Below are 23,555 nucleotides of genomic sequence, written 5' to 3' on the forward strand. Positions count from 1 at the left end.
ATCTATTCATGGTAGTATTTATTTAGGCAACTATATATATATTTAACTATAGCTGTCATGTAAAATATTGCTCTGAATATATGAATACAGCTAAATGTAATAACATGCCAAGTAGTTGAAAGCGGTAAAACGCCATCGCAAATTTAACGCATAACGTTACTTGAAAGATCGCACAAAGATACAATACATGCAGGGCCATACAAGCTTCCTTTTAGACTTTATGGTGAAAATATTTAATATGTAAACATATGAGGAAGCTACATATTTTTCATCTTTTTGAGTTATTCACGGTTGCAAGGACCTCTTGGTATTCATCGGAAACTATGTCAAAGTCCCCATTTACGCCATAATGTTTTTCGACATATTTCTTTAGCACATCACACTCTTCTTCAGTGATGACCCCTCTGGCGAAGTTAAAGTCGATCAATCCCCGGAAGGCCTCTTGGTAGATCTTCATCGTTCTTTGCCTTGAAATTGTTATTTGGCCTTTTGGGGGTGTTCTCCGTATTCCTGTAACAAATGCACACATAGGAATTAGGCAAAACATATGCAGGATTGGTTAGTCTCCAAGTACTTAGTACAAACCTGTTTGGTCTCTTATTTGCCGGGAAGCAAATGGGTGGGCGGCCAACATGGCTTGCTTCAACATTGACATCACTTCTCCTCTTGCAATTCTACGTGCGAGAAGACCCCTATGGACACAATACATGCAGGGTCAGGGCACATTGGAAACATTCTCTCAACAGTCCAAAGGTTTTTGATGAAAGAAACCCCAGCAACCATGGTTGTGACTGGAAATGTATGGCCCTGCTTGACCTATGTTGACTACTTCTGCTTTGAATATGATTGAGAAATAGGAAATAGCCGTCTATTTGCAAGAATTCGCTAATCAACTAGGGGTCATAAGCACACCACACAATGTGCTGTCATGGGTCATTAGGAGGCATTGGTTTGGGGTTTACTGGTGGAGTCTGCCCTTGTGCTTGTGTGGGGCCACAAACATCTGGAACAAACAGCTTATCATTAAGCCTGGTAGGAGGGACAGTGGCAGGGCAGACTTTTGTTTGGTTTTGGGCTCTTTTTCTTCATGTGTGATTCCATGGAAAAGTACTGTTTTGGTTTTTACTGCCTCTGTGTCATTAGTACTACATCGGGAAATGCCCCCTCTCGTTGTTAATTGCCAAAGATGTTTTTTTGTAACACAGCTGTATAATACCCTGTGTAGTGGCACCATCTCAATGTTCATCCTCTGTACCACTTGTTGGAGTCAACAATAGTCAACAGTATTTGCAACGCGAGCGAAAAGACGAGACAATGATCCATCATTTTAAAAGGTTTACTTAAAGTTAAATACAAATCAAAATCCACGGTCTTGCGCACGGTCAAAAAACGGTGTCGCTTCCATCAATGTCAGGCTTCAAACATAATTACGTTACATCCGTTACCGTAAAACCTGCACAGTGATGACATAATGTAAGATCCGAAAACAGAAAGTTACTTATTTATCTTTTTTAGAACGCTCAATTATGCATTGTAACAGTTTAACACATTTGTTAGCAGTTTTTAATCATTTTTAACTAAATATTTATCATGAATCAATTTTTTGCATACACCCTGATTGTTTTATCTTTGTATGGTTTGGGTGTGTGTGTGTGTGTGTGTGTGTGTGTGAGAAGAGGATTGGTGGGTGATTTAAACTATTTGGAAGGGAGCAGGAAAGGAGAGAGTACCTGACATCAACAGACTCTCTACTATTGCCGCTGGACAGAGCGGCCATGTGATTTTGCTTGAGGACCTGGACGGTGAAGAGATTTTTCCCCCGCGGATCGTTCTCCAGGCTCTTCACCATACCATAAAGGACCGGATTTATTTCCTCCAGCGCCTCAAACTCAGGCTCTAGCGCAGCCCTCTTCAGGGAGTTCAGGGGTGGGATGTGGTCCGCTTCAACAAAACCCGTGTGCCCAGGGTTGTCTTTGCCCCTGGAAAACTTCCTTTTTTTGATGATACTGAAAGCACAGAACATCTGGTTTACCAAACATATTGTGACACGTTTTTATGGCGGTTAGTGGATTGCAGGGTCCCACATCTGCCTGATTAGATTGATAGCGTGTCAAGATTCAAGTGTGGCAGTTTCCAACCTAATCTGTAGAACCAGGTAAACTAGCAAAATGACCTAATTAGGTTGTTCTGCTAGTTTACGTGGTCGGGAATATGTCCCTTATCTTAAGTGACATATTCCCGACCAAACTACCTTTAATTACGTCCATCAGTTACGCACATTTTTAGTAACGATCCTACGCACAGTTTTATAAATGAGACCCCTGATGTTTCATCATTGGATGTGAGCAACATAATAACTTACATTCTATAGGGTCCATTGCTTCCCAGGTAAAAATATTTTTCCATAAAAGACGAATCTAATTGTCCGTCTTCATGCTGTTCAACAAATTCACGTTTGGGTAAATCTGTAGCGCAGACACTTATTTTCCTCTTAAGCTCCCACAGCACGGCCAATACTGCCAATCCTACGGTGACCGCGAGGACAAGGGGGCCACCCCCCGCAGATTTGCCAATTAGACCTAACATCCCGGCGTCAGTAATTGGTGGTCTTGCGTTGTATCAAAGAGCTTACTGCTTGATGAAAGAAAACCAAATAAACAACCTGCAGCTTTCAATAAAAATATACACTTTTTGGTATTTGTGTATTTCCTCAACACAAATAACAGAGAACATAGCCGAAGACAAGGTTCAGGTGTAAGAGTGCCTGCGTGTGAGTGCTCTGTGTTTATATGAGTCAGTCACTGTACAGCCATCGTCAGAGCTCAGCAGGCCTACTTCCCCCTCCCCGCTGCATTTCTTGTAAATGCAGAGGGGAGGGGGAGTGGACTGGAGTATTATGGACACCTGCTCTGTTCCTTTGCAAATATTTGTTATCCAGGGCGGCGGTCTAGGAAGAGATAAAAGATGCAGAGGTATGCTGAGAGTGATATTCAAAAACAACTGGTTGACCAGTGTAAATTGAAGAAACGTATTGTAGCAACCACGGGACCTTGAACCGCCACAGTGTCGCTGGGGCTGATCGAGGACTGCGGGTGGACGGGGCGTGCCACCCACCTTCGTCCCAGCCGTCGACGGGCCACTCTGTTCTTATCTTGTGTGCTGCCACATGCAGGGTCCAAGTGTCAGGATGCACAGACGTCAAACTTAGGCTGCTTTTTGAAAAATATGCTGACATGCACAGTACACATATACACCATCGCTCAGTGTGCATAGGGATCAATGTAAGTTCAAGGTAAAGCTGTGACCTGGAAAAACGTGTTATGTAAATCAACATTTTATGTAAGTCTGACTTTGTATTATGTAAGATATAAGGAGCAGGACTAGACTCATTCGGCAGTGTCTTTGCAAACCTCACTCGGCTTCGTTGTTGCTTGTTCGCGGGTAGCAATGAAGACTTCTGTCATACTTGATCCGGACTCCTCGATTCCTCAAGCTATCTTAGTTTAGTTGAAGTGATAGAATTCGGTTATTTTCTACCACAACGTAGGTGATTTAAGTCGTAAAACTAGGGGGGTCGCTAGCAATTGAAAACATTCAGGGCTGTAGCCCAGAAGTTGGAGTCCTTTTAAGACGGGGGTTCGGGGAGAAAATTCAGACAATCTGGCTGATGAACATGCAATTGTAACGTAGTTTGAGAAGGAAAGGAAAGGATTGTTATGTCTGACTCACGTCGGGGAAGGCCTACTGAGTAGGTTAATGTTTACGTTAAGGACAGGAAATTGCACACCAGCAGCCAAAATTAGACATTGGAATAGCCCAGGGCCATCTTGAATTCTGTCTCAGAATTTTGCTCGGTCACCACTGAGTTCAACCGAGATGGCGAGTTCGCCGTCCGAGGAAAAGGGGGGTGTTTGTGCGTGTCGCTAGGCAACGTCCTCGGACCTCCGAGACGGTTGGATATTAAAACGCAGCATAACTGAAAAGCTGCTCCCGACCAGGTTTGTTTGCGAGCATAAGTCACCATGGTGATACAGCGACGCTTAAAGAGATCGACTTTCGTGGTACAGCTAACCCAGGCTTTCAGCTCAACATACCTCGCTAACCCTCTAATCGAGCTTCGTACAGGCCCCTGCTCCCCGCCCCTCTCTGTATTTATTGTAAATACAGAGGGGAGGGGGGAGCAGGTCTGCTCCTCCCTCCCCTCTGTATTTATTGTAAATACAGAGTAATTGGTGGTCTTGCGTTGTATCAAAGAGCTTACTGCTTGATGAAAGAAAACCAAATAAACAACCTGCAGCTTTCAATAAAAATATACACTTTTTGGTATTTGTGTATTTCCTCAACACAAATAACAGAGAACATAGCCGAAGACAAGGTTCAGGTGTAAGAGTGCCTGCGTGTGAGTGCTGTGTTTATATGAGTCAGTCACTGTACAGCCATCGTCAGAGCTCAGCAGGCCTACTTCCCCCTCCCCGCTGCATTTATTGTAAATGCAGAGGGGAGGGGGAGTGGACTGGAGTATTATGGACACCTGCTCTGTTCCTTTGCAAATATTTGTTATCCAGGGCGGCGGTCCAGGAAGAGATAAAAGATGCAGAGGTATGCTGAGAGTGATATTCAAAAACAACTGGTTGACCAGTGTAAATTGAAGAAACGTATTGTAGCAACCACGGGACCTTGAACCGCCACAGTGTCGCTGGGGCTGATCGAGGACTGCGGGTGGACGGGGCGTGCCACCCACCTTCGTCCCAGCCGTCGACGGGCCACTCTGTTCTTATCTTGTGTGCTGCCACATGCAGGGTCCAAGTGTCAGGATGCACAGACGTCAAACTTAGGCTGCTTTTTGAAAAATATGCTGACATGCACAGTACACATATACACCATCGCTCAGTGTGCATAGGGATCAATGTAAGTTCAAGGTAAAGCTGTGACCTGGAAAAACGTGTTATGTAAATCAACATTTTATGTAAGTCTGACTTTGTATTATGTAAGATATAAGGAGCAGGACTAGAATCATTCGGCAGTATCTTTGCAAACCTCACTCGGCTTCGTTGTTGCTTGTTTGCGGGTAGCAATGAAGACTTCTGTCATACTTGATCCGGACTCCTCGATTCCTCAAGCTATCTTAGTTTAGTTGAAGTGATAGAATTCGGTTATTTTCTACCACAACGTAGGTGATTTAAGTCGTAAAACTAGGGGGGTCGCTAGCAATTGAAAACATTCAGGGCTGTAGCCCAGAAGTTAGAGTCCTTTTAAGACGGGGGTTCGGGGAGAAAATTCAGACAATCTGTCTGATGAACATGCAATTGTAACATAGTTTGAGAAGGAAAGGAAAGGATTGTCATGTCTGACTCACGTCGGGGAAGGCCTACTGAGTAGGTTAATGTTTACGTTAAGGACAGGAAATTGCACACCAGAAGCCAAAATTAGACATTGGAATAGCCCAGGGCCGGTGTTTCAGTTCAAGTCGTAACCGTGTTAACTGGTGACCATCAGCCGAATGCGTCGCTTGTTGTCGTGGCTACGCCAGCTGTTGGAAATCTGGAAAAGATTCGTAGCTGTCCTTGCGAATGCCTCTTTGATTTGTTTTCAATAAAATGTCCAAAACATATCCATCTCATGGAGTCTAATTGGAGGAAACTTGTCACGTAGAACCATTTTAAGCTGAAATAAATGGAAAATTGGTGTTTGTATTTTAATAATAAATACGGATTCAAACTCATACAATTTTGGGGAAAAATATTTCAATATGAGATTCCATTCCATTGTGCCGTTGAGCCAGAGACTTGATCAGCTGCAGTACTAAAAAAACACAACTAGTCTTCTTCCTAAGAGCAGGAGGCAGCCAGATCAACTTGTGACCCGACTGTCCATGCTATTATAGACCATGGTATTTGTCTCGTTTACAAAAAGAAGAGGCCATTACACCAGTTATTCAAAACCTAATTTTGTGTTTCCCTCCACTGCCTACAACCCAGCCAAAAACACTGTTATGCGCTCTTTCGCTACCATTTCGGTCGCCTGATGTGACGTAGTCCCTTGCTCTGGATCGTCTCTTAGCAAAGCAGCGAGCTCGAGAATCAATGTGACGCAAGGCAGTATCACTCTGAGACACAACGTTTATCAGATCAACAAAGCATACCTACAGATCGTCCAAGGGATGATAGGTCTATCGCCCCTGACTAGTTATTTCAGTAAAGTATACGAGCGAATTGGCAATGGATAGAAATGGCCATGAGACTGTTCTGGTAATACCGACCTTACCAAAACATTTCCCTATACTTGACTTCCCTAAATCCTTTAACAGATGACCTGACAGAACTCGTTTCTGTGGGGAAAGGGAAACTGGGGAAAGCAGCATCTCAGAGGTGCCTTCAACATCCTTACTGTAGGCTACTGACAGCGATATATTCTTGTTTCTCTTTCTTCTGACAAATGTACTTATTGGAAGTCGCTTTGGATAAAACCGTCTGCTAAACGCCCTGTAGTACCCACTCATAAAAGTGCTATATAAATGCAATAAGTCGTTTGTTCCAAAAGCATAGTCTTTCTCTGTTTGTTGAGATTTGTAATTTATCAATGTATTCGGACGATCTCTGCTTCTATATCTGAAAATGTGCATATGAGTCATTCCCATGTCGTTTTATTAATGAATCCTTGTGAGTGATTGTGTCATATTCTTATTTTAACCGTGCCACTTTTCTGCTCAGGCTACTGAAATAACTAGTCAGGGGCGTTAGGCTTATAATCCCTTGGACGATCTGTAAGTATGCTTTGTTGATCTGAATAAACGTTGTGTCTCAAAGTGATACCGCCTTGCGTCACATTGCGTTGCTTAATGCAATTAAGATTAAGCAATTGCATTGCTTAATCCGATCTAGCTGTCCCATGTAAACGCATTCATTTCCGAAGTCGCTGCTTTGCTTACATCCAGTGAAAGGGGACACATCAGGCGACCAAAATGATAGAATGAGCGCATAACAGTGTTTTTGGCTAGTTTCAAGCAGTGGGGGGAAAGCAGCGCTGAGGCAAACATTTTTGGTCAGCCACCCAATTTCTTCCATGGAAATAAGAGAACAAGCAGGTTTGTATTAACTACTTGGTGACTATCTACAGCTCTGCAGCTGTTTTGCCTAATTCATATGTGTGCATTTGTTACAGGAATACAGAGAGATCCGCAGGAAGAAATATTTGAAAGGGATAGAACGATGAGAATCTACAGAGATGGCTTTCTGGATTTGATCAATTTTTTTTCTTCGATAGAAACATCATCGATATCAAAGAGCTGTTTGAGCTGTGGGACTATCAGATCATTATGCCGTAGAGGGCGACTTTGACAGACATTCCCTTGAATACGATCTTCTCATTGAAGCCATTATAGAATCAAAAAAATAGTGGGTCTTTCTCGAATTTAGCTTTGGAACTTATCGGTTGTTGACTAGAGAAGATAGTTAGTTGCCAGTAGGCTATGTGCAACTATAATGTGCAAGTATAATGATAATTGCTTTTTAACAAACTGAAGATTTGTGTGTGACAATGACAAAGGTAGCCTACTTTAATCTAAAAATGTAAATATTTTGGAAGTCCCGCTTCCCGCCCGTCTTGTGGACCAGCTGCACCCTGATGACGATGTCGTGGCTCACCGCCTTGCACATGTCGTACAGGGTCAGCGCCGCCACGGCCGCCGCCGTCAGCGCCTCCATCTCCACGCCGGTGCGGCCCGTTGTGCGGCAGCTGGCGGTGACCAACACGGCGTGGCGCGCCGGGTCCAGCTCCAGGCCCACCGCGGCGTGGTCCAGGGGCAGCGGGTGGCAGAGGGGGACGAGCTCCGCCGTGCGCTTGGAGGCCATGACGCCGGCCAGCTGCGCCACGGCCAGCGCGTCGCCCTTGGCCAGCTGGTTGTCCCGCAGCAGGCGGAAGGCGGCGGCGCCCAGGAGAACGGTGGCGCGGGCCGAGGCGGTGCGGTATGGCGAGTGGATAGTGCCTATGGCGAGTGGATATGGCGAGTGGATAGTGCCAGGATTCCCAGTATGGCGAGTGGATAGTGCCAAACCTTAGGATTCCCTGGAAGAGGCGAAGGAGCAGCCTACCCTACGTCGCCGTGGGAACGTGTGAAATTTTGAATGGGATTGATTGGGACTGCAGACGAGAGACCAGCAGCGACGTCACGGCGACGGCATGGAAGATCCGCCCACCGGCGGCGGTGTCACGGCGACGTACATAAGGAAATTGTGACAAAATATACGTCTACTCTCGACGTGTGGATAAGTTCGTCGCCACTAAGACGCCTGCTACCCTACGTCGCCGTGAGAACGCCTGAACTAGAGAGAAGGCTATTTAAATATATTAAAGATTTGCGTGAGAATCGGTATCTCTCCAGCAAAAAGTCATCCGAATATAGCCGTGGTCTTACAAATCTCTCCCGGTGGATTGCACGAATAATTGGCGCTCCGGTATCAACAGGGCATGCCATTGTGAACACATGGACTCTGCGGTGAACGCAGCTTTAAATCACCAAAACCGTTATGTTCCAAACTTAACCTGCACAAAACCTGGTCCGACCAGGTTTGATTCAGAGCATATGTTGCTATAGTAACTAACATACCGTGTTCATTTTGGAACGGAAACCCTAGGGTTACCGCAAACCCTGGGTTAATTTGCCCGGTTATGTGATAAAACCGGCTTTGTGGAATACCCCTCTGCATCAATCATCAAAACATTTTTGAGATCTGTTTTAAAACAGTTTGTCTTTTTGACACATAAAAACTAACGTTTTTTATAAAATGTAATCAACTTATTCATCAACAAGTCATTGGATATATTAATATCAGAAAATAATGAAGAAAAAATTATATATAGAGACTGGGAATCGATCCCCAGTCCCAACGGCGGCGGCGTGCATATCCTCTCCACACGGCGGCGGCGTAGCTTCTCCACACGTTCATTTCACACGTTGTTATCCTTCTCCAGGGAATCCTGGCACTATCCACTCGCCATATATGGCGAGTGGATAGTGCCAGGATTCCCTGGAGAAGGATAACAACGTGTGAAATGAACGTGTGGAGCTGCTACGCCGCCGCCGTGTGGAGAGGATATGCACGCCGCCGCCGTTGGGACTGGGGTTCGATTCCCATATATATATAATTTTTTTCTTCATTATTTTCTGGTATTAATATATCTAATGACTTGTTGATGAATAAGTTGATGACATTTTTATAAAAAACGTTCGTTTTTATGTGTTAAAAAGACAAACTGTTTTAAAACAGATCTCGCCAATTATTCGTGCAATCCACCGGGAGAGATTTATAAGACCACGGCTATATCCGGATGACTTTTTGCTGGAGAGATGGATTCTCACGCAAATCTTTAATATATTTAAATAGCCTTCTCCACAGTAGCGTGCAGTGAATACATTAACGCCTCGACATGTTTCGATTGGTAGTGATTTTCACCTCTTGATATTGATTTATTTTCATTTTGAAAGAAACGACACATCTCTCGCACATCTCAACGCCATCTCTCGTTCGGTTGTTTAGAACTGAAAATCCGGTTCCCAGGACAACATGACATTTTCACTTTCAAGCGGCCCGTTTCCCCATTTCGATCAGGGTTTCCATGATCCATAAATCACTTCTTTATAGGTTTGGCGTGGACGCGCACAACCCTGTGTTAACCAACCCTGTGTTGATTGAACTAATGCATAACCGGTGCCGTGGAACCGACAGCTCTGGTTTAGTTGGCACAGGCTCACTCAACCTAGAGTTCAGCGTTAACTCTGTTTGTTAAACGTCCGTTCGTGGAATACCCCCCAGGCCTATACCCCCTAGGCTATATTATTCACTTACCCTTTTTCAAAAGTTGTAGTTAATATATAAATCAATGTAACAATGTAAATGATCACAATGGAATTTCTTTGATGAAACAGAAAACATTTGTGAATTAACAACCGCATTTATCTGTGTTTCAAAGTAAATTTTAAGCATCAACCATACAAATGTTGAATTTGAGAAGGCAAGAAAGAAGAAAAACATTATCGGGCAGATAGAAGACTTAATTGTAGTCACTAGTTGTAAGCCAACATGTATTATTTTGGCAGACGGCCAAACAAAAGCTTTGATTGTAGTCATCCAATAAGGGTCTGGCAAAGCATAAAAACGTGGAACTGGAACATTGTTTATTTAAAGATGCAGAACATGCATAACAACATATTTAAAGATGCAAAACATGCAATAAAAAAGTTTAAATAGCAGCAAAAAATTAGGCATAACCAAAACAGGGGGACTGGATGATTCCTGATATCATCGAATCAGAGAAGGATTCAAATGTGTTGTGTAGCGGCAACTTTAGAATCATAGCACAGGTGTTTGCTTCCGGGAAGACCGTGACAGTGTGCAAAAAGTTTATAGTTGGCTCTCCTGGGAATCCCAGGGGAGGAACTCTGTCTGCCCCAGTGACGAACATGAGGAGCTGGTTCAGCGTCACTCTGTTCTCCGTGTCCTCCACCACCAAAACAGCATCTCCAGCTGCAATGTAAAAGATAAGACTTCAGTCAATATAATTACTCAAGGCAAATGTTGGGATTTCTGTGACCTACATTTTTTATTGTGGACCAAAATGTCTGACGGGATAAAAGAAAGACAGAAGTCTGTACACCGCTAGGCTCCCTATGAACAACTCAGTTAAGAAGGCAATCTATCGGGCGTAGTGGATAGAGCGCGTACCATATTGGCTCCGGTGTTCGTTGCAGTGGGCGCAACGTTTGATGAAACTTAAACGTCCTCAGGCACAGTTGGTTGCCATGCCCTATTTCATCAATTCCCATTTTTCATTTCAAGTTACCAAAGTATGCATACCTTCAACATCGATGAGCCAGTCCCTCCAGTAGCCAACTGCCCGCTCCTCCTCTGACCTGCGTGAGCTCCCTCGAACCGAGTAGTTGACTGCAAACATATGCATCACCTGCTCTGCTGTCAGTGGGGCAGGGGGTCCACCTGAAAACAGCCTTCTAAAAGCAGTGCTCCCTACTGCCGCCTGCAGCACCCCCAAGCACTCCAAACCTTGCCGCAATCTTTGAAAGAAATTCCAAAAGATTGTATTAGTGACATTACTACTTGAATAGGAAAACAGTGCCTTTTTAGGTTTAAAACATTATTTTAAAAGATTAGGGTCGTGGAATAATTACATTTGGCATTGTTTTAACAAATCCCATGAAAACCTACCTTACTCAAAGTAACAAAGGAAAAATTAATGTCAGCAGTAGGGGAGCGATCTGGTAAGTGATCTCCTGTATAACACTGTTAAGACTGTGGCCGTAGTTTTTGCATTCTGTTGCGTTTGTGTGTGTGGCTTTGTGTTTCTTGTCGATCTCCTATGTAAATAGGAGTGTGCCATTCCTGGGTGGGGATTGGGCCACTCATTTCGGCCGGGGACGGTGATTGGCCGAGGCAGGAAACCCCAACAGGAATAAAAGGAGTCAAGATGGCCACCGTGGCAGCCAACACTTCCATCCTCCTCCAACAAGCCACATGTTTACTAAGTCCTGTATTTCAGTTTAGAAGTTTCTCTGTGAAATAGTAGGGTTGGGCTGCTATATCGGTGTGTATTGTTTTCTCTTGTTATTATTAGAAAGGGAGCTGAGTTGATTGTTGATTGTCCATTTTGTTTCAGATAGGGAAGTTTGGTTTGTTATTTTGGACTGGCCCCACTCTGAAGCCTACCTTACTTACGTTGATAATATTGTGTGAAAAAATCCTGTTTTCGGTTAAAACTGAATAACGTGTGTGCTCGTGGCTACTTGGGAGTTGGGGAAGGTGGGGGTTTTTCATGTTGCGTCCTAGGCCCCTAGAATGGGGCGTAACACCCTGCCTACCTGCTTGACCTGGTTTATGCAGTGCATTAAGCAGACACTTTTCATATTAAATGAATCTACATATTGGGCTAAAATGATAAACACTTACTGTTGGAGAGGGACATGTAGTCGGTTGTCCAAATAGAACTTTAGCGCAGACTCCACAACCTCATCCCTGTCTGTCATCGTTCTGATAACCGTCAGGGATCCCAATAGCGCCAGATTTGAGGCTGCACTGGCTATAGCAGCATGGACCTCCAGTATGGATGATGCCTGTTTGATCTGTAAGGAAAAGATAGTTATTGAGTCCTTAAGAAATAATGACACAACTCTATGACCATTAAGTTCCATCAAATGTGTTAAAATATATTAGACAACCAGTATGTTCAAATAACTTGACATATTTTTGAAGGTGGATCCATTAATGATCTGAACTGTGCAAGCAAATTATTATATGGTCTTCAAAAGGAGGAATATTTCTTTCATTCATTTGTAACTTGCCCTCAGGATCTGACTCCTCAGTTCCTCGTCATCGATCTCCATCACATCAACAGGGGGAGCTGGTTCCCCTGTGAGCTGGCAGAGCAGTCTCGCTGAAAAGACATGGGGCCCCACTCCTCCATGGACAATACAAATGGAGATCATCTTGCCAATGGTGACATAGGTCCCCCGGTTAAGTCCTGAAAGTACAAACAACATTTTAAATATTGTAGGAAAGTTTCAAAGTTTTTTAATGTACTGGTACCTGAGGTTGAAAACCAATATAACTTTGCTAGGATATCTTATTACCTTGTACATGTTTGGGCCATTTTTTTTATATACGTTTGTGTGTCTGCAATGTCCTGTCATCAACATACCAATGGAATCCAGGCTTAGGTGCTTGCTGTCTTCTGGTCCAACGAAGAATCTGGATGCCAGAATTGCCCTCATAAGAAGGGTTAGGAACTCCCTTGTTGGTCCCCCAGTGTCGACGGAACCTTCTCTGGACCCGTCTAGTGTGTCCATGAACACCACATCTATTTTACATGTCGGGTTAAATGCCCTCCTCTGTACTGTTCTAATTGCACTCTGCAAAATGTCTGACCTAACTACGTTAAAACAGTTTGCAGTTGGGGTCAGCTCGGCTACATTTGCACGTAGTGCCTGCAAGATATTTTTCATGCCTTGCAGGGAATCTGATCTGGGTGGAGAAGGGGATCTGGGTGGGGAAGGGGATCTCGGTGGAGAAGGGGATCTGGGTGGAGAAGGGGATCTGGGTTGTGGAGAGGAGCCGGGTGGAGAAGGGGATCTGGGTGGAGAAGGGGATCTGGGTTGTGGAGAGGAGCCGGGTGGAGAAGGGGATCTGGGTGGAGAAGGGGATCTGGGTTGTGGAGAGGAGCTGGGTGGAGAAGGGGATCTGGGTTGTGGAGAGGAGCCGGGTGGAGAAGGGGATCTGGGTTGTGGAGAGGAGCCGGGTGGAGAAGGGGATGCAGCCACCCTCGTTACTGCAATGGGTGAATGCTATAAACATAAAATAATAGTGTGTGGTCAGCAAAATCAGTCACATATATTTGAACAAACAAACCAACTACAGACACATGCAGCGTTGTATTTTTAGGTATATATACTGTATATGCTGTATATTACGGCTGTCAAACAATTAATAATTAATTAATCTGATTAATCACAGGGTAGCTGTGGATTAATCATGATTCATAATGATTAATCACCATTCAATATACAGCTCTGGAAAAAATTGAGACCACTGACCACTCCCTGACCACTCAAATGTTCAGTGTCTCGTTTTGCTATTTATCGGCATATGTTTGAGTAGAATGAACATTTTGGTTTTATACTATAAACTACCGAAAACATGTCTACCAAATTCGCATTAAGAATATAATCATTAAGAGCATTTCCATTAAGTAATGTAGAGATGAAGATTTAAGAAAAATCCAGACTGGTCTCTTAATGTTTAACAGAGCTGTATGCCCAAAACATTCAAATTTTCTCTATACATTGGTGTAGGAACCGAAAACAGAATAAAAGGGGGTGGATATATCACTCTATCTATAAATCAAGGAAAGACCTTGATTGGCCCTTCAGTATATACCTGGCCAGAGATTGACAGTCATTTTTCTCATTTGTCATTGCAATTTTTCTTTCTTTTTTTGATTTGTGTGTTGTATTTGTGCTACGATCACTGCCGAAAATCAAACAAAGCAGACAATGTTTCTCCTCCTGTTGCTCAAGGTCAGTATGGTTGTAATTACTATGGCTTTCTTCTTGTAGCACTTTAACTACCATTCCTATGCATTAGATTTAATTTGAATAACTCTTAGATCTCGCTTGCTTTACCGTTTGCTCTTCATCCTGGGTCAGGTCTACTTCTCCATCAGACAAGTCCTGTAAACATATCTAGAGTTAAAAAAATGCTGGACCTTGTTAACTGGGGTGCACACAGTTAAGTATACTTTCCAATCTGTTAACCCTTCAGAAGTTTTAGTGAATTAAATACATATGCCTTCTAATCATAAATGATGTATGTTGGCTATGGAGAGAAAATAATTTTGATTTACTGGATAAATTTGTCATCCTTACTATAAGGTGGTATCTAATTTACTATTTGCCAGTTTATTGTACTATTTCATTTACTGTATGTCACGGATAATAACAGCTTAGTTAAGTAAACTTACCAGCATTCCTTCATCCTCATCACTTGTCTGATTTGATGTTCCAGATGCATAAAGGGTGAGATTACACACAAAACAATAGTTATAATTTATTTGTATTGTGCACTTCAAATACATCACTAAGTGCATGACAATTTCTCATGTATGCTTTTGTGCAGAGAAAGGGAAAACACCATTAATTATTTTCTCTTGGAACTCACTCTCTATCTATCTAATCTATTTTGTACAACAACAGAAAAATTCAATAAAGAACAATACTTAACCTCAGGGCGAATATATAGAGCCGAACGACCCAACACTCCACTGGAACGTAATTGTTCAGGGGTTTTCTCCTCAAGGGAGATCAGGACCCTGTGGCGGTTAACTTTGCAGAACTGAAAGTTTCTCCTCTCCATTTGGGGGTAAACTGACTTTAAGTAGGCGACAAAGCCAGCAGCAGTCAGGCCCTTTGGAACCTGCCATGTTTTAACAGGTTCAGCTGAAAAACACATGAAAAACAACAACAAAGTCAAATGGATTCTGGTTTAATAATACAATGAGCCTTCATCTAATAGAACATGAAAGACTAATTTGTTTATTACCTTGCCGGCAGTTGAAAAGCAACTGATGATTCTGCAACAGGCAAATCCTCATGGACCATGTGCTCTGCTGCTGAATAGTCCTTAATGACACAAAAAAGAGAACAAGCACACAACATAGTACAGTTCAAATCTTGTTTTTAAAAAGAACACATTTCATGTGATATTAATCATAATCAGTCCTTTGATTCTTCACTGTATTATAATAATTAGGGCTGTCAAATTAATGTGTTAATTTAGATTAATAATGATTTGACCTGTTGTTGGACTTTCTGTCCTGTGAAACCTACACATGTTCTAGTGTGGTACTGAGATGGTTGGCGGATAGACACAAGGGGAAAGAGAAATATTGTTGTTGTTTTTTGTGGAGGTGAGGTGTAAGAGTAGCCTTGATAACCTTGTTAGTTAAACCTTGTTAGCTATTTCATTTGCATTACCTCAGGAACCTCTGCACATTGGCACATTTACATTTATACTCAAAGTCATATTTTTTTTTTAATAGACAAGTCACTAAAAAACGGAGAGTTACATGTAGTATAGTATGTTATCTTTATTCTAATAGTTTAATTATATTTTATTTCAAATTGGTACATTTATTGTATGCATACTCTTGTAGCACTCTCTTTTCCCACTGTACTGCTGGTCACTGCGAATTTCTCCTAAGGGGGATTAATAAAGGAATATCTTATCTTATCAAAAAAATGAATGTTTGCTGACAATTCCAAAGAATTGGTTCACTGGGCACCGGTTCTGAATAGGAACCGGCGCTCGATTCTCATCCCTAATGACCTCTCTTATGTTTTCTGTGACGTTGTAATCTATCTTGAGCAAAAAATAATATGTAGATCACATTTTTACTCACGTCCTGCTGGAGTCGGTCCCCATTGTTCCAATGCTACAGAACATAACAAAGATGTAGATTAACATAAATATGACAGGTTATGTATGAAAAGTTGTGTTAAAAGAGATGTACTGTATAAATATACATGGCTGTGTAAATGTTATCAAGCAAAACATTTTATTTTTGTATTCTTCTTAAGGGTGGAGTCAGCTATTGTGGAGAACGTTTCTTGTGAAGATCACTTTGTCAGAATCTGTGAATATCTCCTCATGAGCCGCTACCTGTCCTTACTGTGTGTGTGCTAAACAAAACAACATTGTTATTACGACACCTTGGCTCTGTAAACTTGCATGTTAACAGGCATGTTGCCAGCTATGGTGGGCCCCTTTGTTTACATACCCTTTGTCTACATACAAGTTTACAGAGCCTTGGCTGTGTATTAACAACATTAGATTTTCTTGGTCACAGCAGTCAACACTATCAGAGTGCATAATAATAAGAACCACCAACCAAGATGATTGATAGTCATTTAATCAACTATACGTAGGAAAAGTTTAGCTTTGGCTCACATATGCTCACTAAAAAAAATCTGTACTGGAACTGAAAAAGTAACGGAATAGTGACATTTGCTTACCTGCTGGTGCAGTTCTGCAGGTGGCTCTGCAAAAGATGCAACGGAACTGCAGAGTTACACCTGCAGCACATCTCCTGAGGGTAGAGATGCCCCACGTCGTCCTCCTTAAATGTAATGTACAGAAATGATGGTGTATCACAGCTAAATTTAACATGTAAACAAAAGAGAGATTATAAGGTATTTCTTACATTTTCAACCTCCTTTAAAGTGATGTTATGCTGCATGGGGACTATATAGGCCACTGCCTTATTTAGGCTGCTGTTGTTTTTCAGAAAGCTCACTGTATAGCCCCCTGCAGGCATAGGAATGTCAATCAGATCCCTGCTGCGGCAGCTCCTCATGATCTTGAATCCTCCCGCTAGTTTTAGGGGTGGAAAAACATCTTCTAAGACTGCAATGAATTGCCCAGATGTGCATCGCACATCTGGGAAGATGACTTGTTTTGTTCCAAGGCCAGCTGCCTGGAGGCTGGAGGTCTCCTCTACCGTTGGAATTTGAATTTGGACTGTAGAGGCACAACAAAAAAACCTATGCCCCCATGGTTGTGCAAAATCTTTTTTCTTTTTTTTGTAGGGCTGAAAAAGCCTTCCAAGACCCGCCCTAACAGTGTCAGGGCGGTTGAGTTGATGAAGGGAGGGGAATGAGGGGAAGGCAGGTGGGGTGGCTTGAGGCAGGGAGGGGAAGGCAGGTGGGTAGGCTTGAGGCAGGGAGGGGAAGGCAGGTGGGGTGGCTTGAGGCAGGGAGGGGAAGGCAGGTGGGTAGGCTTGAGGCAGGGAGGGGAAGGCAGGTGGGGTGGCTTGAGGCAGGGAGGGGAAGGCAGGTGGGTAGGCTTGAGGCAGGGAGGGGAAGGCAGGTGGGGTGGCTTGAGGCAGGGAGGGGAAGGCAGGTGGGGTGGCTTGAGGCAGGGAGGGGAAGGCAGGTGGGGTGGCTTGAGGCAGTGAGGGGAAGGCAGGTGGGGTGGCTTGAGGCAGTGAGGGGAAGGCAGGTGGGGTGGCTTGAGGCAGTGAGGGGAAGGCAGGTGGGGTGGCTTGAGGCAGGGAGGGGAAGGCAGGTGGGGTGGCCTGAGGCAGGGAGGGGGCAGGAGGTGGTCCATACTGCTGCAGGAGCTGGCTCAGCTCCGCCATCAATGTTCTCGCCCTGTTTTGAAGAAAATAAAACGGCGGGACCCACATTAAATATTTGTAGTTAATTTTTTAGTTATATATTAATAGGTTTTATTAATGCACACCACTGACAAAGAAAAAAAAAAAAAGACTGTGGGGGTTCCCGACTGATCGAATCATCGACTTTCAGGTGGCAGCCCTAATGTGCACGCAAAATACTTTTGCATCATGGGGTATGCTTTTTAACTGGTAATATCTTTTCTAAATAAATACATGATCTCATGATAGCAGCTAGTAGCCTGACATCTTTATTGGCATATTTAACCTTTATATTTATATCAATAATATATATTGATATATATATATTTACATTTAACCAGTGCATTCTTTAAAAAGTCACACTCAATTTTTTTTTTTACTTCAGCCCTTCCTAGCCATAACATAGGCCTATTCATCTAAATGTAAAATGGTTAAAACTTCTGAAGTTATTGAGCCAAAAAGTTACGGAATAAGATGAAAAACTTGAATAATGATATGAATTGCAATAGTGTAAATTACGACGGAGTAGTAGGGCCACACATGAAGAAAATAAATATTTTTGCCGTGACGAGATTAAAGTCGACACGTCGACTTTAAACTCGAAATGTCGAGAATAAAATTGTAATGTCATGTCGACCATAATCTCGACATTTCGAGATTAAACTCGAAATGTCGAGAATAAAGTTGAAATATTATGTCGACTTTAATCTCGATTGGTCGATTTTAAAGTAAACTCGAAATGTTGAGGATAGTTGAGGCCCTGTGCAGGTCCCGCTCCACAGGGCCTGCACTGAATCCAATGGATGTGTGGATAACTTGGTAAAATTGTATTTCAGAATCGGGTTTAACAATAAAGAGATCCTCGCTGTTTTAGGGCAGAGCCAGTGTGGTGATTAGTGTTGAAAAGCTGAAAAAGTTGTGCGGAAAAATGCGTCTGTTCAGCAGGGGGCCCTGAACAGACGTGTTAATTTACTAGTCGATGTGTCAAAAATATTTTTTTCTTTAATACTCCGTCGTAGTAAATGCTGACTCACCATTCAAAGTCAATTTTATAATATATAGGACAAACTTACCGCTGATCTGAATCTTGTGAATCCGCCATTGCCGTCAATTGCGTGCAGTGCAACAGTCAATGTGAACCTATAAGATGTCTATGATGTGAACGGTCATGTGGGGGGAGGGGGGGGATGCTTCCTTCCTGCAGGCCTACTCATCTGCATAGATGTATTTACAGTAGCCTATCTCCGATTACGAGCACAACATTTTTAATTGTGAATTGGAAATTGCTGCTGTAACAAAAATGAGCTCTGCAGTAGATACGATACAAATCCTAAATGGAGAAAAAACTTTGTATCGTCCATTGAGGTTTTTTTATTTACGACCAGAGCACTTGAATGCGACAAGTCGTAATAACGGGAGCGTGTCTTCCCCGGGTCCTATGTTCCCCGGGTCCTATGTTCCCCTCTTTGTATGAGACTGGGGAACATAGGACCCTTTTTTTTAAAAAAGGGTCCTATGTTCCCCGCTTTTCCCAAAAAGGGTCCTATGTTCCCCGATGTAACTGTCTCAGAGACAGTCTGGACATTACAGAGATTTAAATATGTATTTAACTTAATTGTTTAATTCATGATTTTGTTATTTGTTGAATTCATGATTTTATTATTTGGTTAAAAATGATTGAAGTTGTACTGTTAAAAATAGATATTGTGTCATTGCTTTGTGTTAAGTTTGTTTAAATATCTATCCCAGGGAATTATGGGAAAACGCGCCATCAGAGATATAAAACCAGTCACGGACTCATGGGTTTCAGAAGAAGATGGACTCTGTATTAGGTTTATGGCGCTAACGTTGTCACAGCGTTTTTTCTGTTTATTAAAGTTTACTGTTTTTCAGAGAGAGTTTAAAAGAAAATAAATATTCAAAAAGACATCAGTCAACCCAGTCTCACCAATATGCGTACAGATCGCACGGTTTGACACTTTCAAAATGCGTACAGTACATACGCCAAATGACCTTTTCGCGTGCATACGCAAAACCCAGCATTAACTGAATGGGAAATGCAATATTTTAGGACAGATTCACCATTAAACGTGTTTCTAATGACATTTCTAGCGAGAAATATACTTTTTCCTTGAATAATCTTCAGTCAGTGAATGTGTATGATCTTTATTAATCTTTATTATCTGAATGGGAAATGCAATATTTTAGGACCGATTCACCGTTAAACGTGTTTCCAATAACATTTCTAGCGAGAAATCTACTTTTTACTTGCATAATCTTCAGTCAGTGATTGTGTCTGATCTTTAGTTTTATAGTTATTAGGAAGATTTTATCGGCTCGCATGTTTCAACGACGTCAGGTTGTTAGGGACGCTGCTTTCGCTAAACTATCAGCTCACGTGTTTCCTGCGTTTGTGTTATTAAACCGTTACTTTATGTAACTTTTAATGATATCATCTTGTTAGAAACACGTATATCTGAGAGAGCCAACCCAGTTGCCAAAAGCATACGTTGACGGTGTACGTTTTCGTGAACACTGGATTACGTCGCATTTCAACATAAAATAGCGTTTTATACACACACACACACACACACACACACACACACACACACACACACACACACACACACACACACACACACACACACACACACACACACACACACACACACAATGCATTTCGCTGCTAAATAAATAAATAAATACTAAGGCAGAATAAAGAATAAATTCATTCATCATCATTCAACTTGAACATGTGTTATTACAGTATAGAGTGGTGGAGGGATGACGTATGTTGGCCAACCCGGAAGTGAGCGTCGCCCTGGGTTCCCTTGACAAAAAGCCAACGGGTTTTTCCATTGGATTTTGGATTATTGCAGAAAAATTTGCATCTTTGAAGCACCTCCTCAAAAACTGAAAATAAATAAAAATGACCGTGCTCCAAAGAACGAAATGTAAACCAATGCATTCTGAATGGGAGTGTTTCTCCGATTTTTCCATGCTACACAGAACAAAATGTAAACCCATGCAAAAAAAGACTTCATGGTCATAATAATTTAAATATCATTATTCTCCTCAGTGTGTAGGGTGGTATTCTATTTTTTTCAACGGGGCTGCATCCAGTCACTTGACCGTTATGGTTGCTATGGTGGTTGCTATCGATCGCCCCCTCTAATCTTTACATGGCTCTAAAAATCACGCAGCAAAGGAGCTGCCCTCAATTGTGTGTTTTTTGTCGTAAACTAGGGTCCGATGGTTAAAAAAGAGACAGATATTCCAAGGTATCCTTAAAAGGCAGCTTGGATGGTTTTTTTTTCTGCAGTTTAGTCTTCTTCTATAACCTATTTTCTAAAGCAAAACACCAAGCTCATTGATTAAACGAGGCAGGGTTATTTGAAACAATTTATTCAATAAATATTTGTGAGAGGTCATTCCTTCTCCTGAGTTTGCTTCCTATTTATGTCTAGTGTACAACCCTACTGTCCACAAGCATCACCCCCCCCTCCCCATATGGATTTGGAGAATTGTTGCCACGTCCCAGTGGTGGAGGTATCATATATATGAAAGACGGCATTCAATTATACTACAATGATCAATTAGGAGGCCGAAGCCCTAAAGGAAGTGATGCAATAGGTGACTGGGTCGACAACATTTAAGTAAGCTGAACCTTGAGGTCTATTATACATCAAAGGGGGTCTCAAAGGACGCATACGCTTCAACCTGTGGCTCCAGCCCTACAGGAAATGACTCAGCAAGTGCTCCATCTCGTTGCACCTGCACCCAGCGGCTCGCTTGCAAGATTTTGGCCTGAAGTTCTTCCCAGACCTATACCCTAGCCATCCAACATGCATATCTGAGAATCAGGCGTCTCTTTAATAATGACAACAATTTAGGAGAGAAATGAACATTCACTTTTTGTTGTCTCATAAGCAGCGTGGTGCCGGCTCCTTTGGACCTTTTGACCCCAGACTTCAAAAACTTGGCCACAGGCCAGCTGTGTCTACACATCTTAAAGCCCATGGTGCAGGTTAACCGGAAGTTTCAATTAATGGGTACATAAAGCACTCAAAATATGTATATAAAGTTAGAAATGTCTCCAAAATGGTGTTAAAGTCCAGTTTTTGTCGTTTTTGGTTAGTAACGGTTATTTTTTACGCAATTCGGCGATGATGTCACATGAGCAGTGTTGTATAGTAGCGAAGTAGAAATACTTCGTTACTGTACTTAAGTAGTTTTTTTGGATATTTGTACTTTACTTTACTACTTATATTTCTCTGTACTTTTACTTTTACTTCGCTACATTTTGCGAAGAAAACGGATACTTTTACTCCGCTACATTTCGCTTGAAACCTTCGTTACTCGTTACAAAATCAACTCATCTTTAGAAAAAAAAAAAAGAATCATGAGAGATATGAGAATAACGTCGGGGACTGTGGTAGAACACAGACTGCGAGCCTGTTTGGCGAATCAGCTGTCCCAGCGCACGTTCGCAAAGCCCCCTTGCTTAGTTACTGTTGCTACGTCGATCAAAACTCCTACGACTGTCAACACACAAATGCATGGCTAGGACGAGGGCAAGGGCTATCAAAATTCTACTATTTGTATCAGGCTGGTTTGTACACGCAGTATTACAACACTATCTTATACACTTCACACTCTACTTGCTGCTGACTGAGCACAGTAGATCAATACGCCGCTTGTATCGTTTTCTATCACATACATTTCAAACATGAGGTCCGTTGTAAAAATAAACCAAGGAGTGCATGTTTGATCGATCGTCATTAAAGCTGACTTGATACGAATGTAACAACGTTGTTAAACTAGTGAGATCAGATCCAGCCTTGTTTGGTTGCTATAGAAACGCGTTACCTACAGTTGAGCTAACGTTATTCACCGAAGTTCTAAAGGGAACTACTTTTCGAGGGAGATGAACTTAAGCAGAGCATACATTTAATAAGCATGCAATACGAATAACAAAAAGGCTAATTATTAAAGTATTTGAATTGTTTTATTATGTTGGCCGGCGCGAAGTAGAATAAACGGAATAATCACCTCAAGGCAGGGCAATAAACAGTTTGATATGCCCGGCTCGCGGAAGGTTACCGCCCTCGACTTCGTCTCGGGCGGTAAGCCGTCCACGAGCCGGGCATATCAAACTGTTTATTGCCCGGCCTCTCGGTGATTATTCCTTACTTATTCTCAAAATTCTGACCCTTTGCTTTTTTATTAACAGCGGTTACTTGTACTTTTACTTTCAGTACTTAAGTACATTTAATATCAGAAAAGTACTTTTGATACTTAAGTACAGTAAAGATCAGATACTTTAATACTTTTACTTAAGTACTATTCTAAAAGGTGACTTTTACTTTTACTTAAGTAATTTTCCAGTAAGGTATCTGTACTTTTACTTAAGTATGGCTTTTGAGTACTTTATACACCACTGCACATGAGGTAGACGCATACTAGCACTAGCACTATGGCGTCTGACGGGGATGAGACAGTGATTATGTTGATTATGTCGATCTAGAAATAGAAGGCATATTATGCGTTCTATTTCTTCTAAATATGGGCTAGCTTGACAGTCCCACCTGTGAACCCCTAGTGTTTATTTCTAAGCTTTAACCTCTTTCTCCGGTGAAAACGTTGTTTGCATCAGGCCTCTCTTTAATAATGACTAAAAGTTATCAGAGAAATACACATTAACTTTTGTCTCATAAGCGGGGTGGTGCCGTCTCCTTTTGACCTTTTGACCCCAGACTTCTGGGGGAATAGCTGAATCAATTCATTAGTCAATCAGAAGCATGTAAATATCTTCCCGGTGGTGTAAGAGGATGAACAAG

The 23,555-nt window shown here is 42.3% G+C and overlaps 3 protein-coding genes across 3 annotated transcripts; all 3 read right to left on the minus strand.

Annotated features, from left to right (window-relative positions):
* On the minus strand, window positions 1–2,782 carry LOC115543925 (uncharacterized). Its single transcript, XM_030356609.1, has 4 exons — window positions 2,363–2,782; window positions 1,731–2,006; window positions 586–692; window positions 1–510 (listed from the first exon to the last, which is right to left on the minus strand). Exons 1-4 carry the CDS (start codon window positions 2,584–2,586, stop codon window positions 269–271), a joined length of 849 nt encoding a protein of 282 aa, XP_030212469.1. The 5' UTR covers window positions 2,587–2,782; the 3' UTR covers window positions 1–268.
* A 4,711-nt stretch (window positions 2,783–7,493) lies between these two features.
* On the minus strand, window positions 7,494–9,517 carry LOC115544251 (molybdenum cofactor biosynthesis protein 1-like). The gene is made up of 2 exons (XM_030357114.1): window positions 9,505–9,517; window positions 7,494–7,984 (listed from the first exon to the last, which is right to left on the minus strand). Exons 1-2 carry the CDS (start codon window positions 9,515–9,517, stop codon window positions 7,551–7,553), a joined length of 447 nt encoding a protein of 148 aa, XP_030212974.1. The 3' UTR covers window positions 7,494–7,550.
* A 612-nt stretch (window positions 9,518–10,129) lies between these two features.
* Window positions 10,130–13,110, minus strand: LOC115544242 (G2/M phase-specific E3 ubiquitin-protein ligase-like). Its single transcript, XM_030357106.1, has 5 exons — window positions 12,706–13,110; window positions 12,350–12,528; window positions 11,958–12,130; window positions 10,854–11,068; window positions 10,130–10,523 (listed from the first exon to the last, which is right to left on the minus strand). Exons 1-5 carry the CDS (start codon window positions 13,007–13,009, stop codon window positions 10,258–10,260), a joined length of 1,137 nt encoding a protein of 378 aa, XP_030212966.1. The 5' UTR covers window positions 13,010–13,110; the 3' UTR covers window positions 10,130–10,257.
* Window positions 13,111–23,555: the final 10,445 nt, after the last annotated feature.

The sequence above is a fragment of the Gadus morhua genome, chromosome 5, assembly GCF_902167405.1.
Source record: "Gadus morhua chromosome 5, gadMor3.0, whole genome shotgun sequence".
NCBI lineage: Eukaryota > Metazoa > Chordata > Actinopteri > Gadiformes > Gadidae > Gadus > Gadus morhua.

Coding starts and splice junctions, on each gene's coding strand:
- LOC115543925 (XM_030356609.1), bottom strand. CDS start 2,586: ATGTTAGGTCTAATTGGCAAATCTGCGGGGGGTGGCCCCCTTGTCCTC. Junction 2,007..2,362: donor AGCAATGGACCCTATAGAAT/GTAAGTTATTAT, acceptor CTGTGCTTTCAG/TATCATCAAAAAAAGGAAGT. Junction 693..1,730: donor AGAGAGTCTGTTGATGTCAG/GTACTCTCTCCT, acceptor TTGTGTCCATAG/GGGTCTTCTCGCACGTAGAA.
- LOC115544242 (XM_030357106.1), bottom strand. CDS start 13,009: ATGAAAAATATCTTGCAGGCACTACGTGCAAATGTAGCCGAGCTGACC. Junction 12,529..12,705: donor CCTAAGCCTGGATTCCATTG/GTATGTTGATGA, acceptor TTGTACTTTCAG/GACTTAACCGGGGGACCTAT. Junction 10,524..10,853: donor CTGGCTCATCGATGTTGAAG/GTATGCATACTT, acceptor TTTACATTGCAG/CTGGAGATGCTGTTTTGGTG.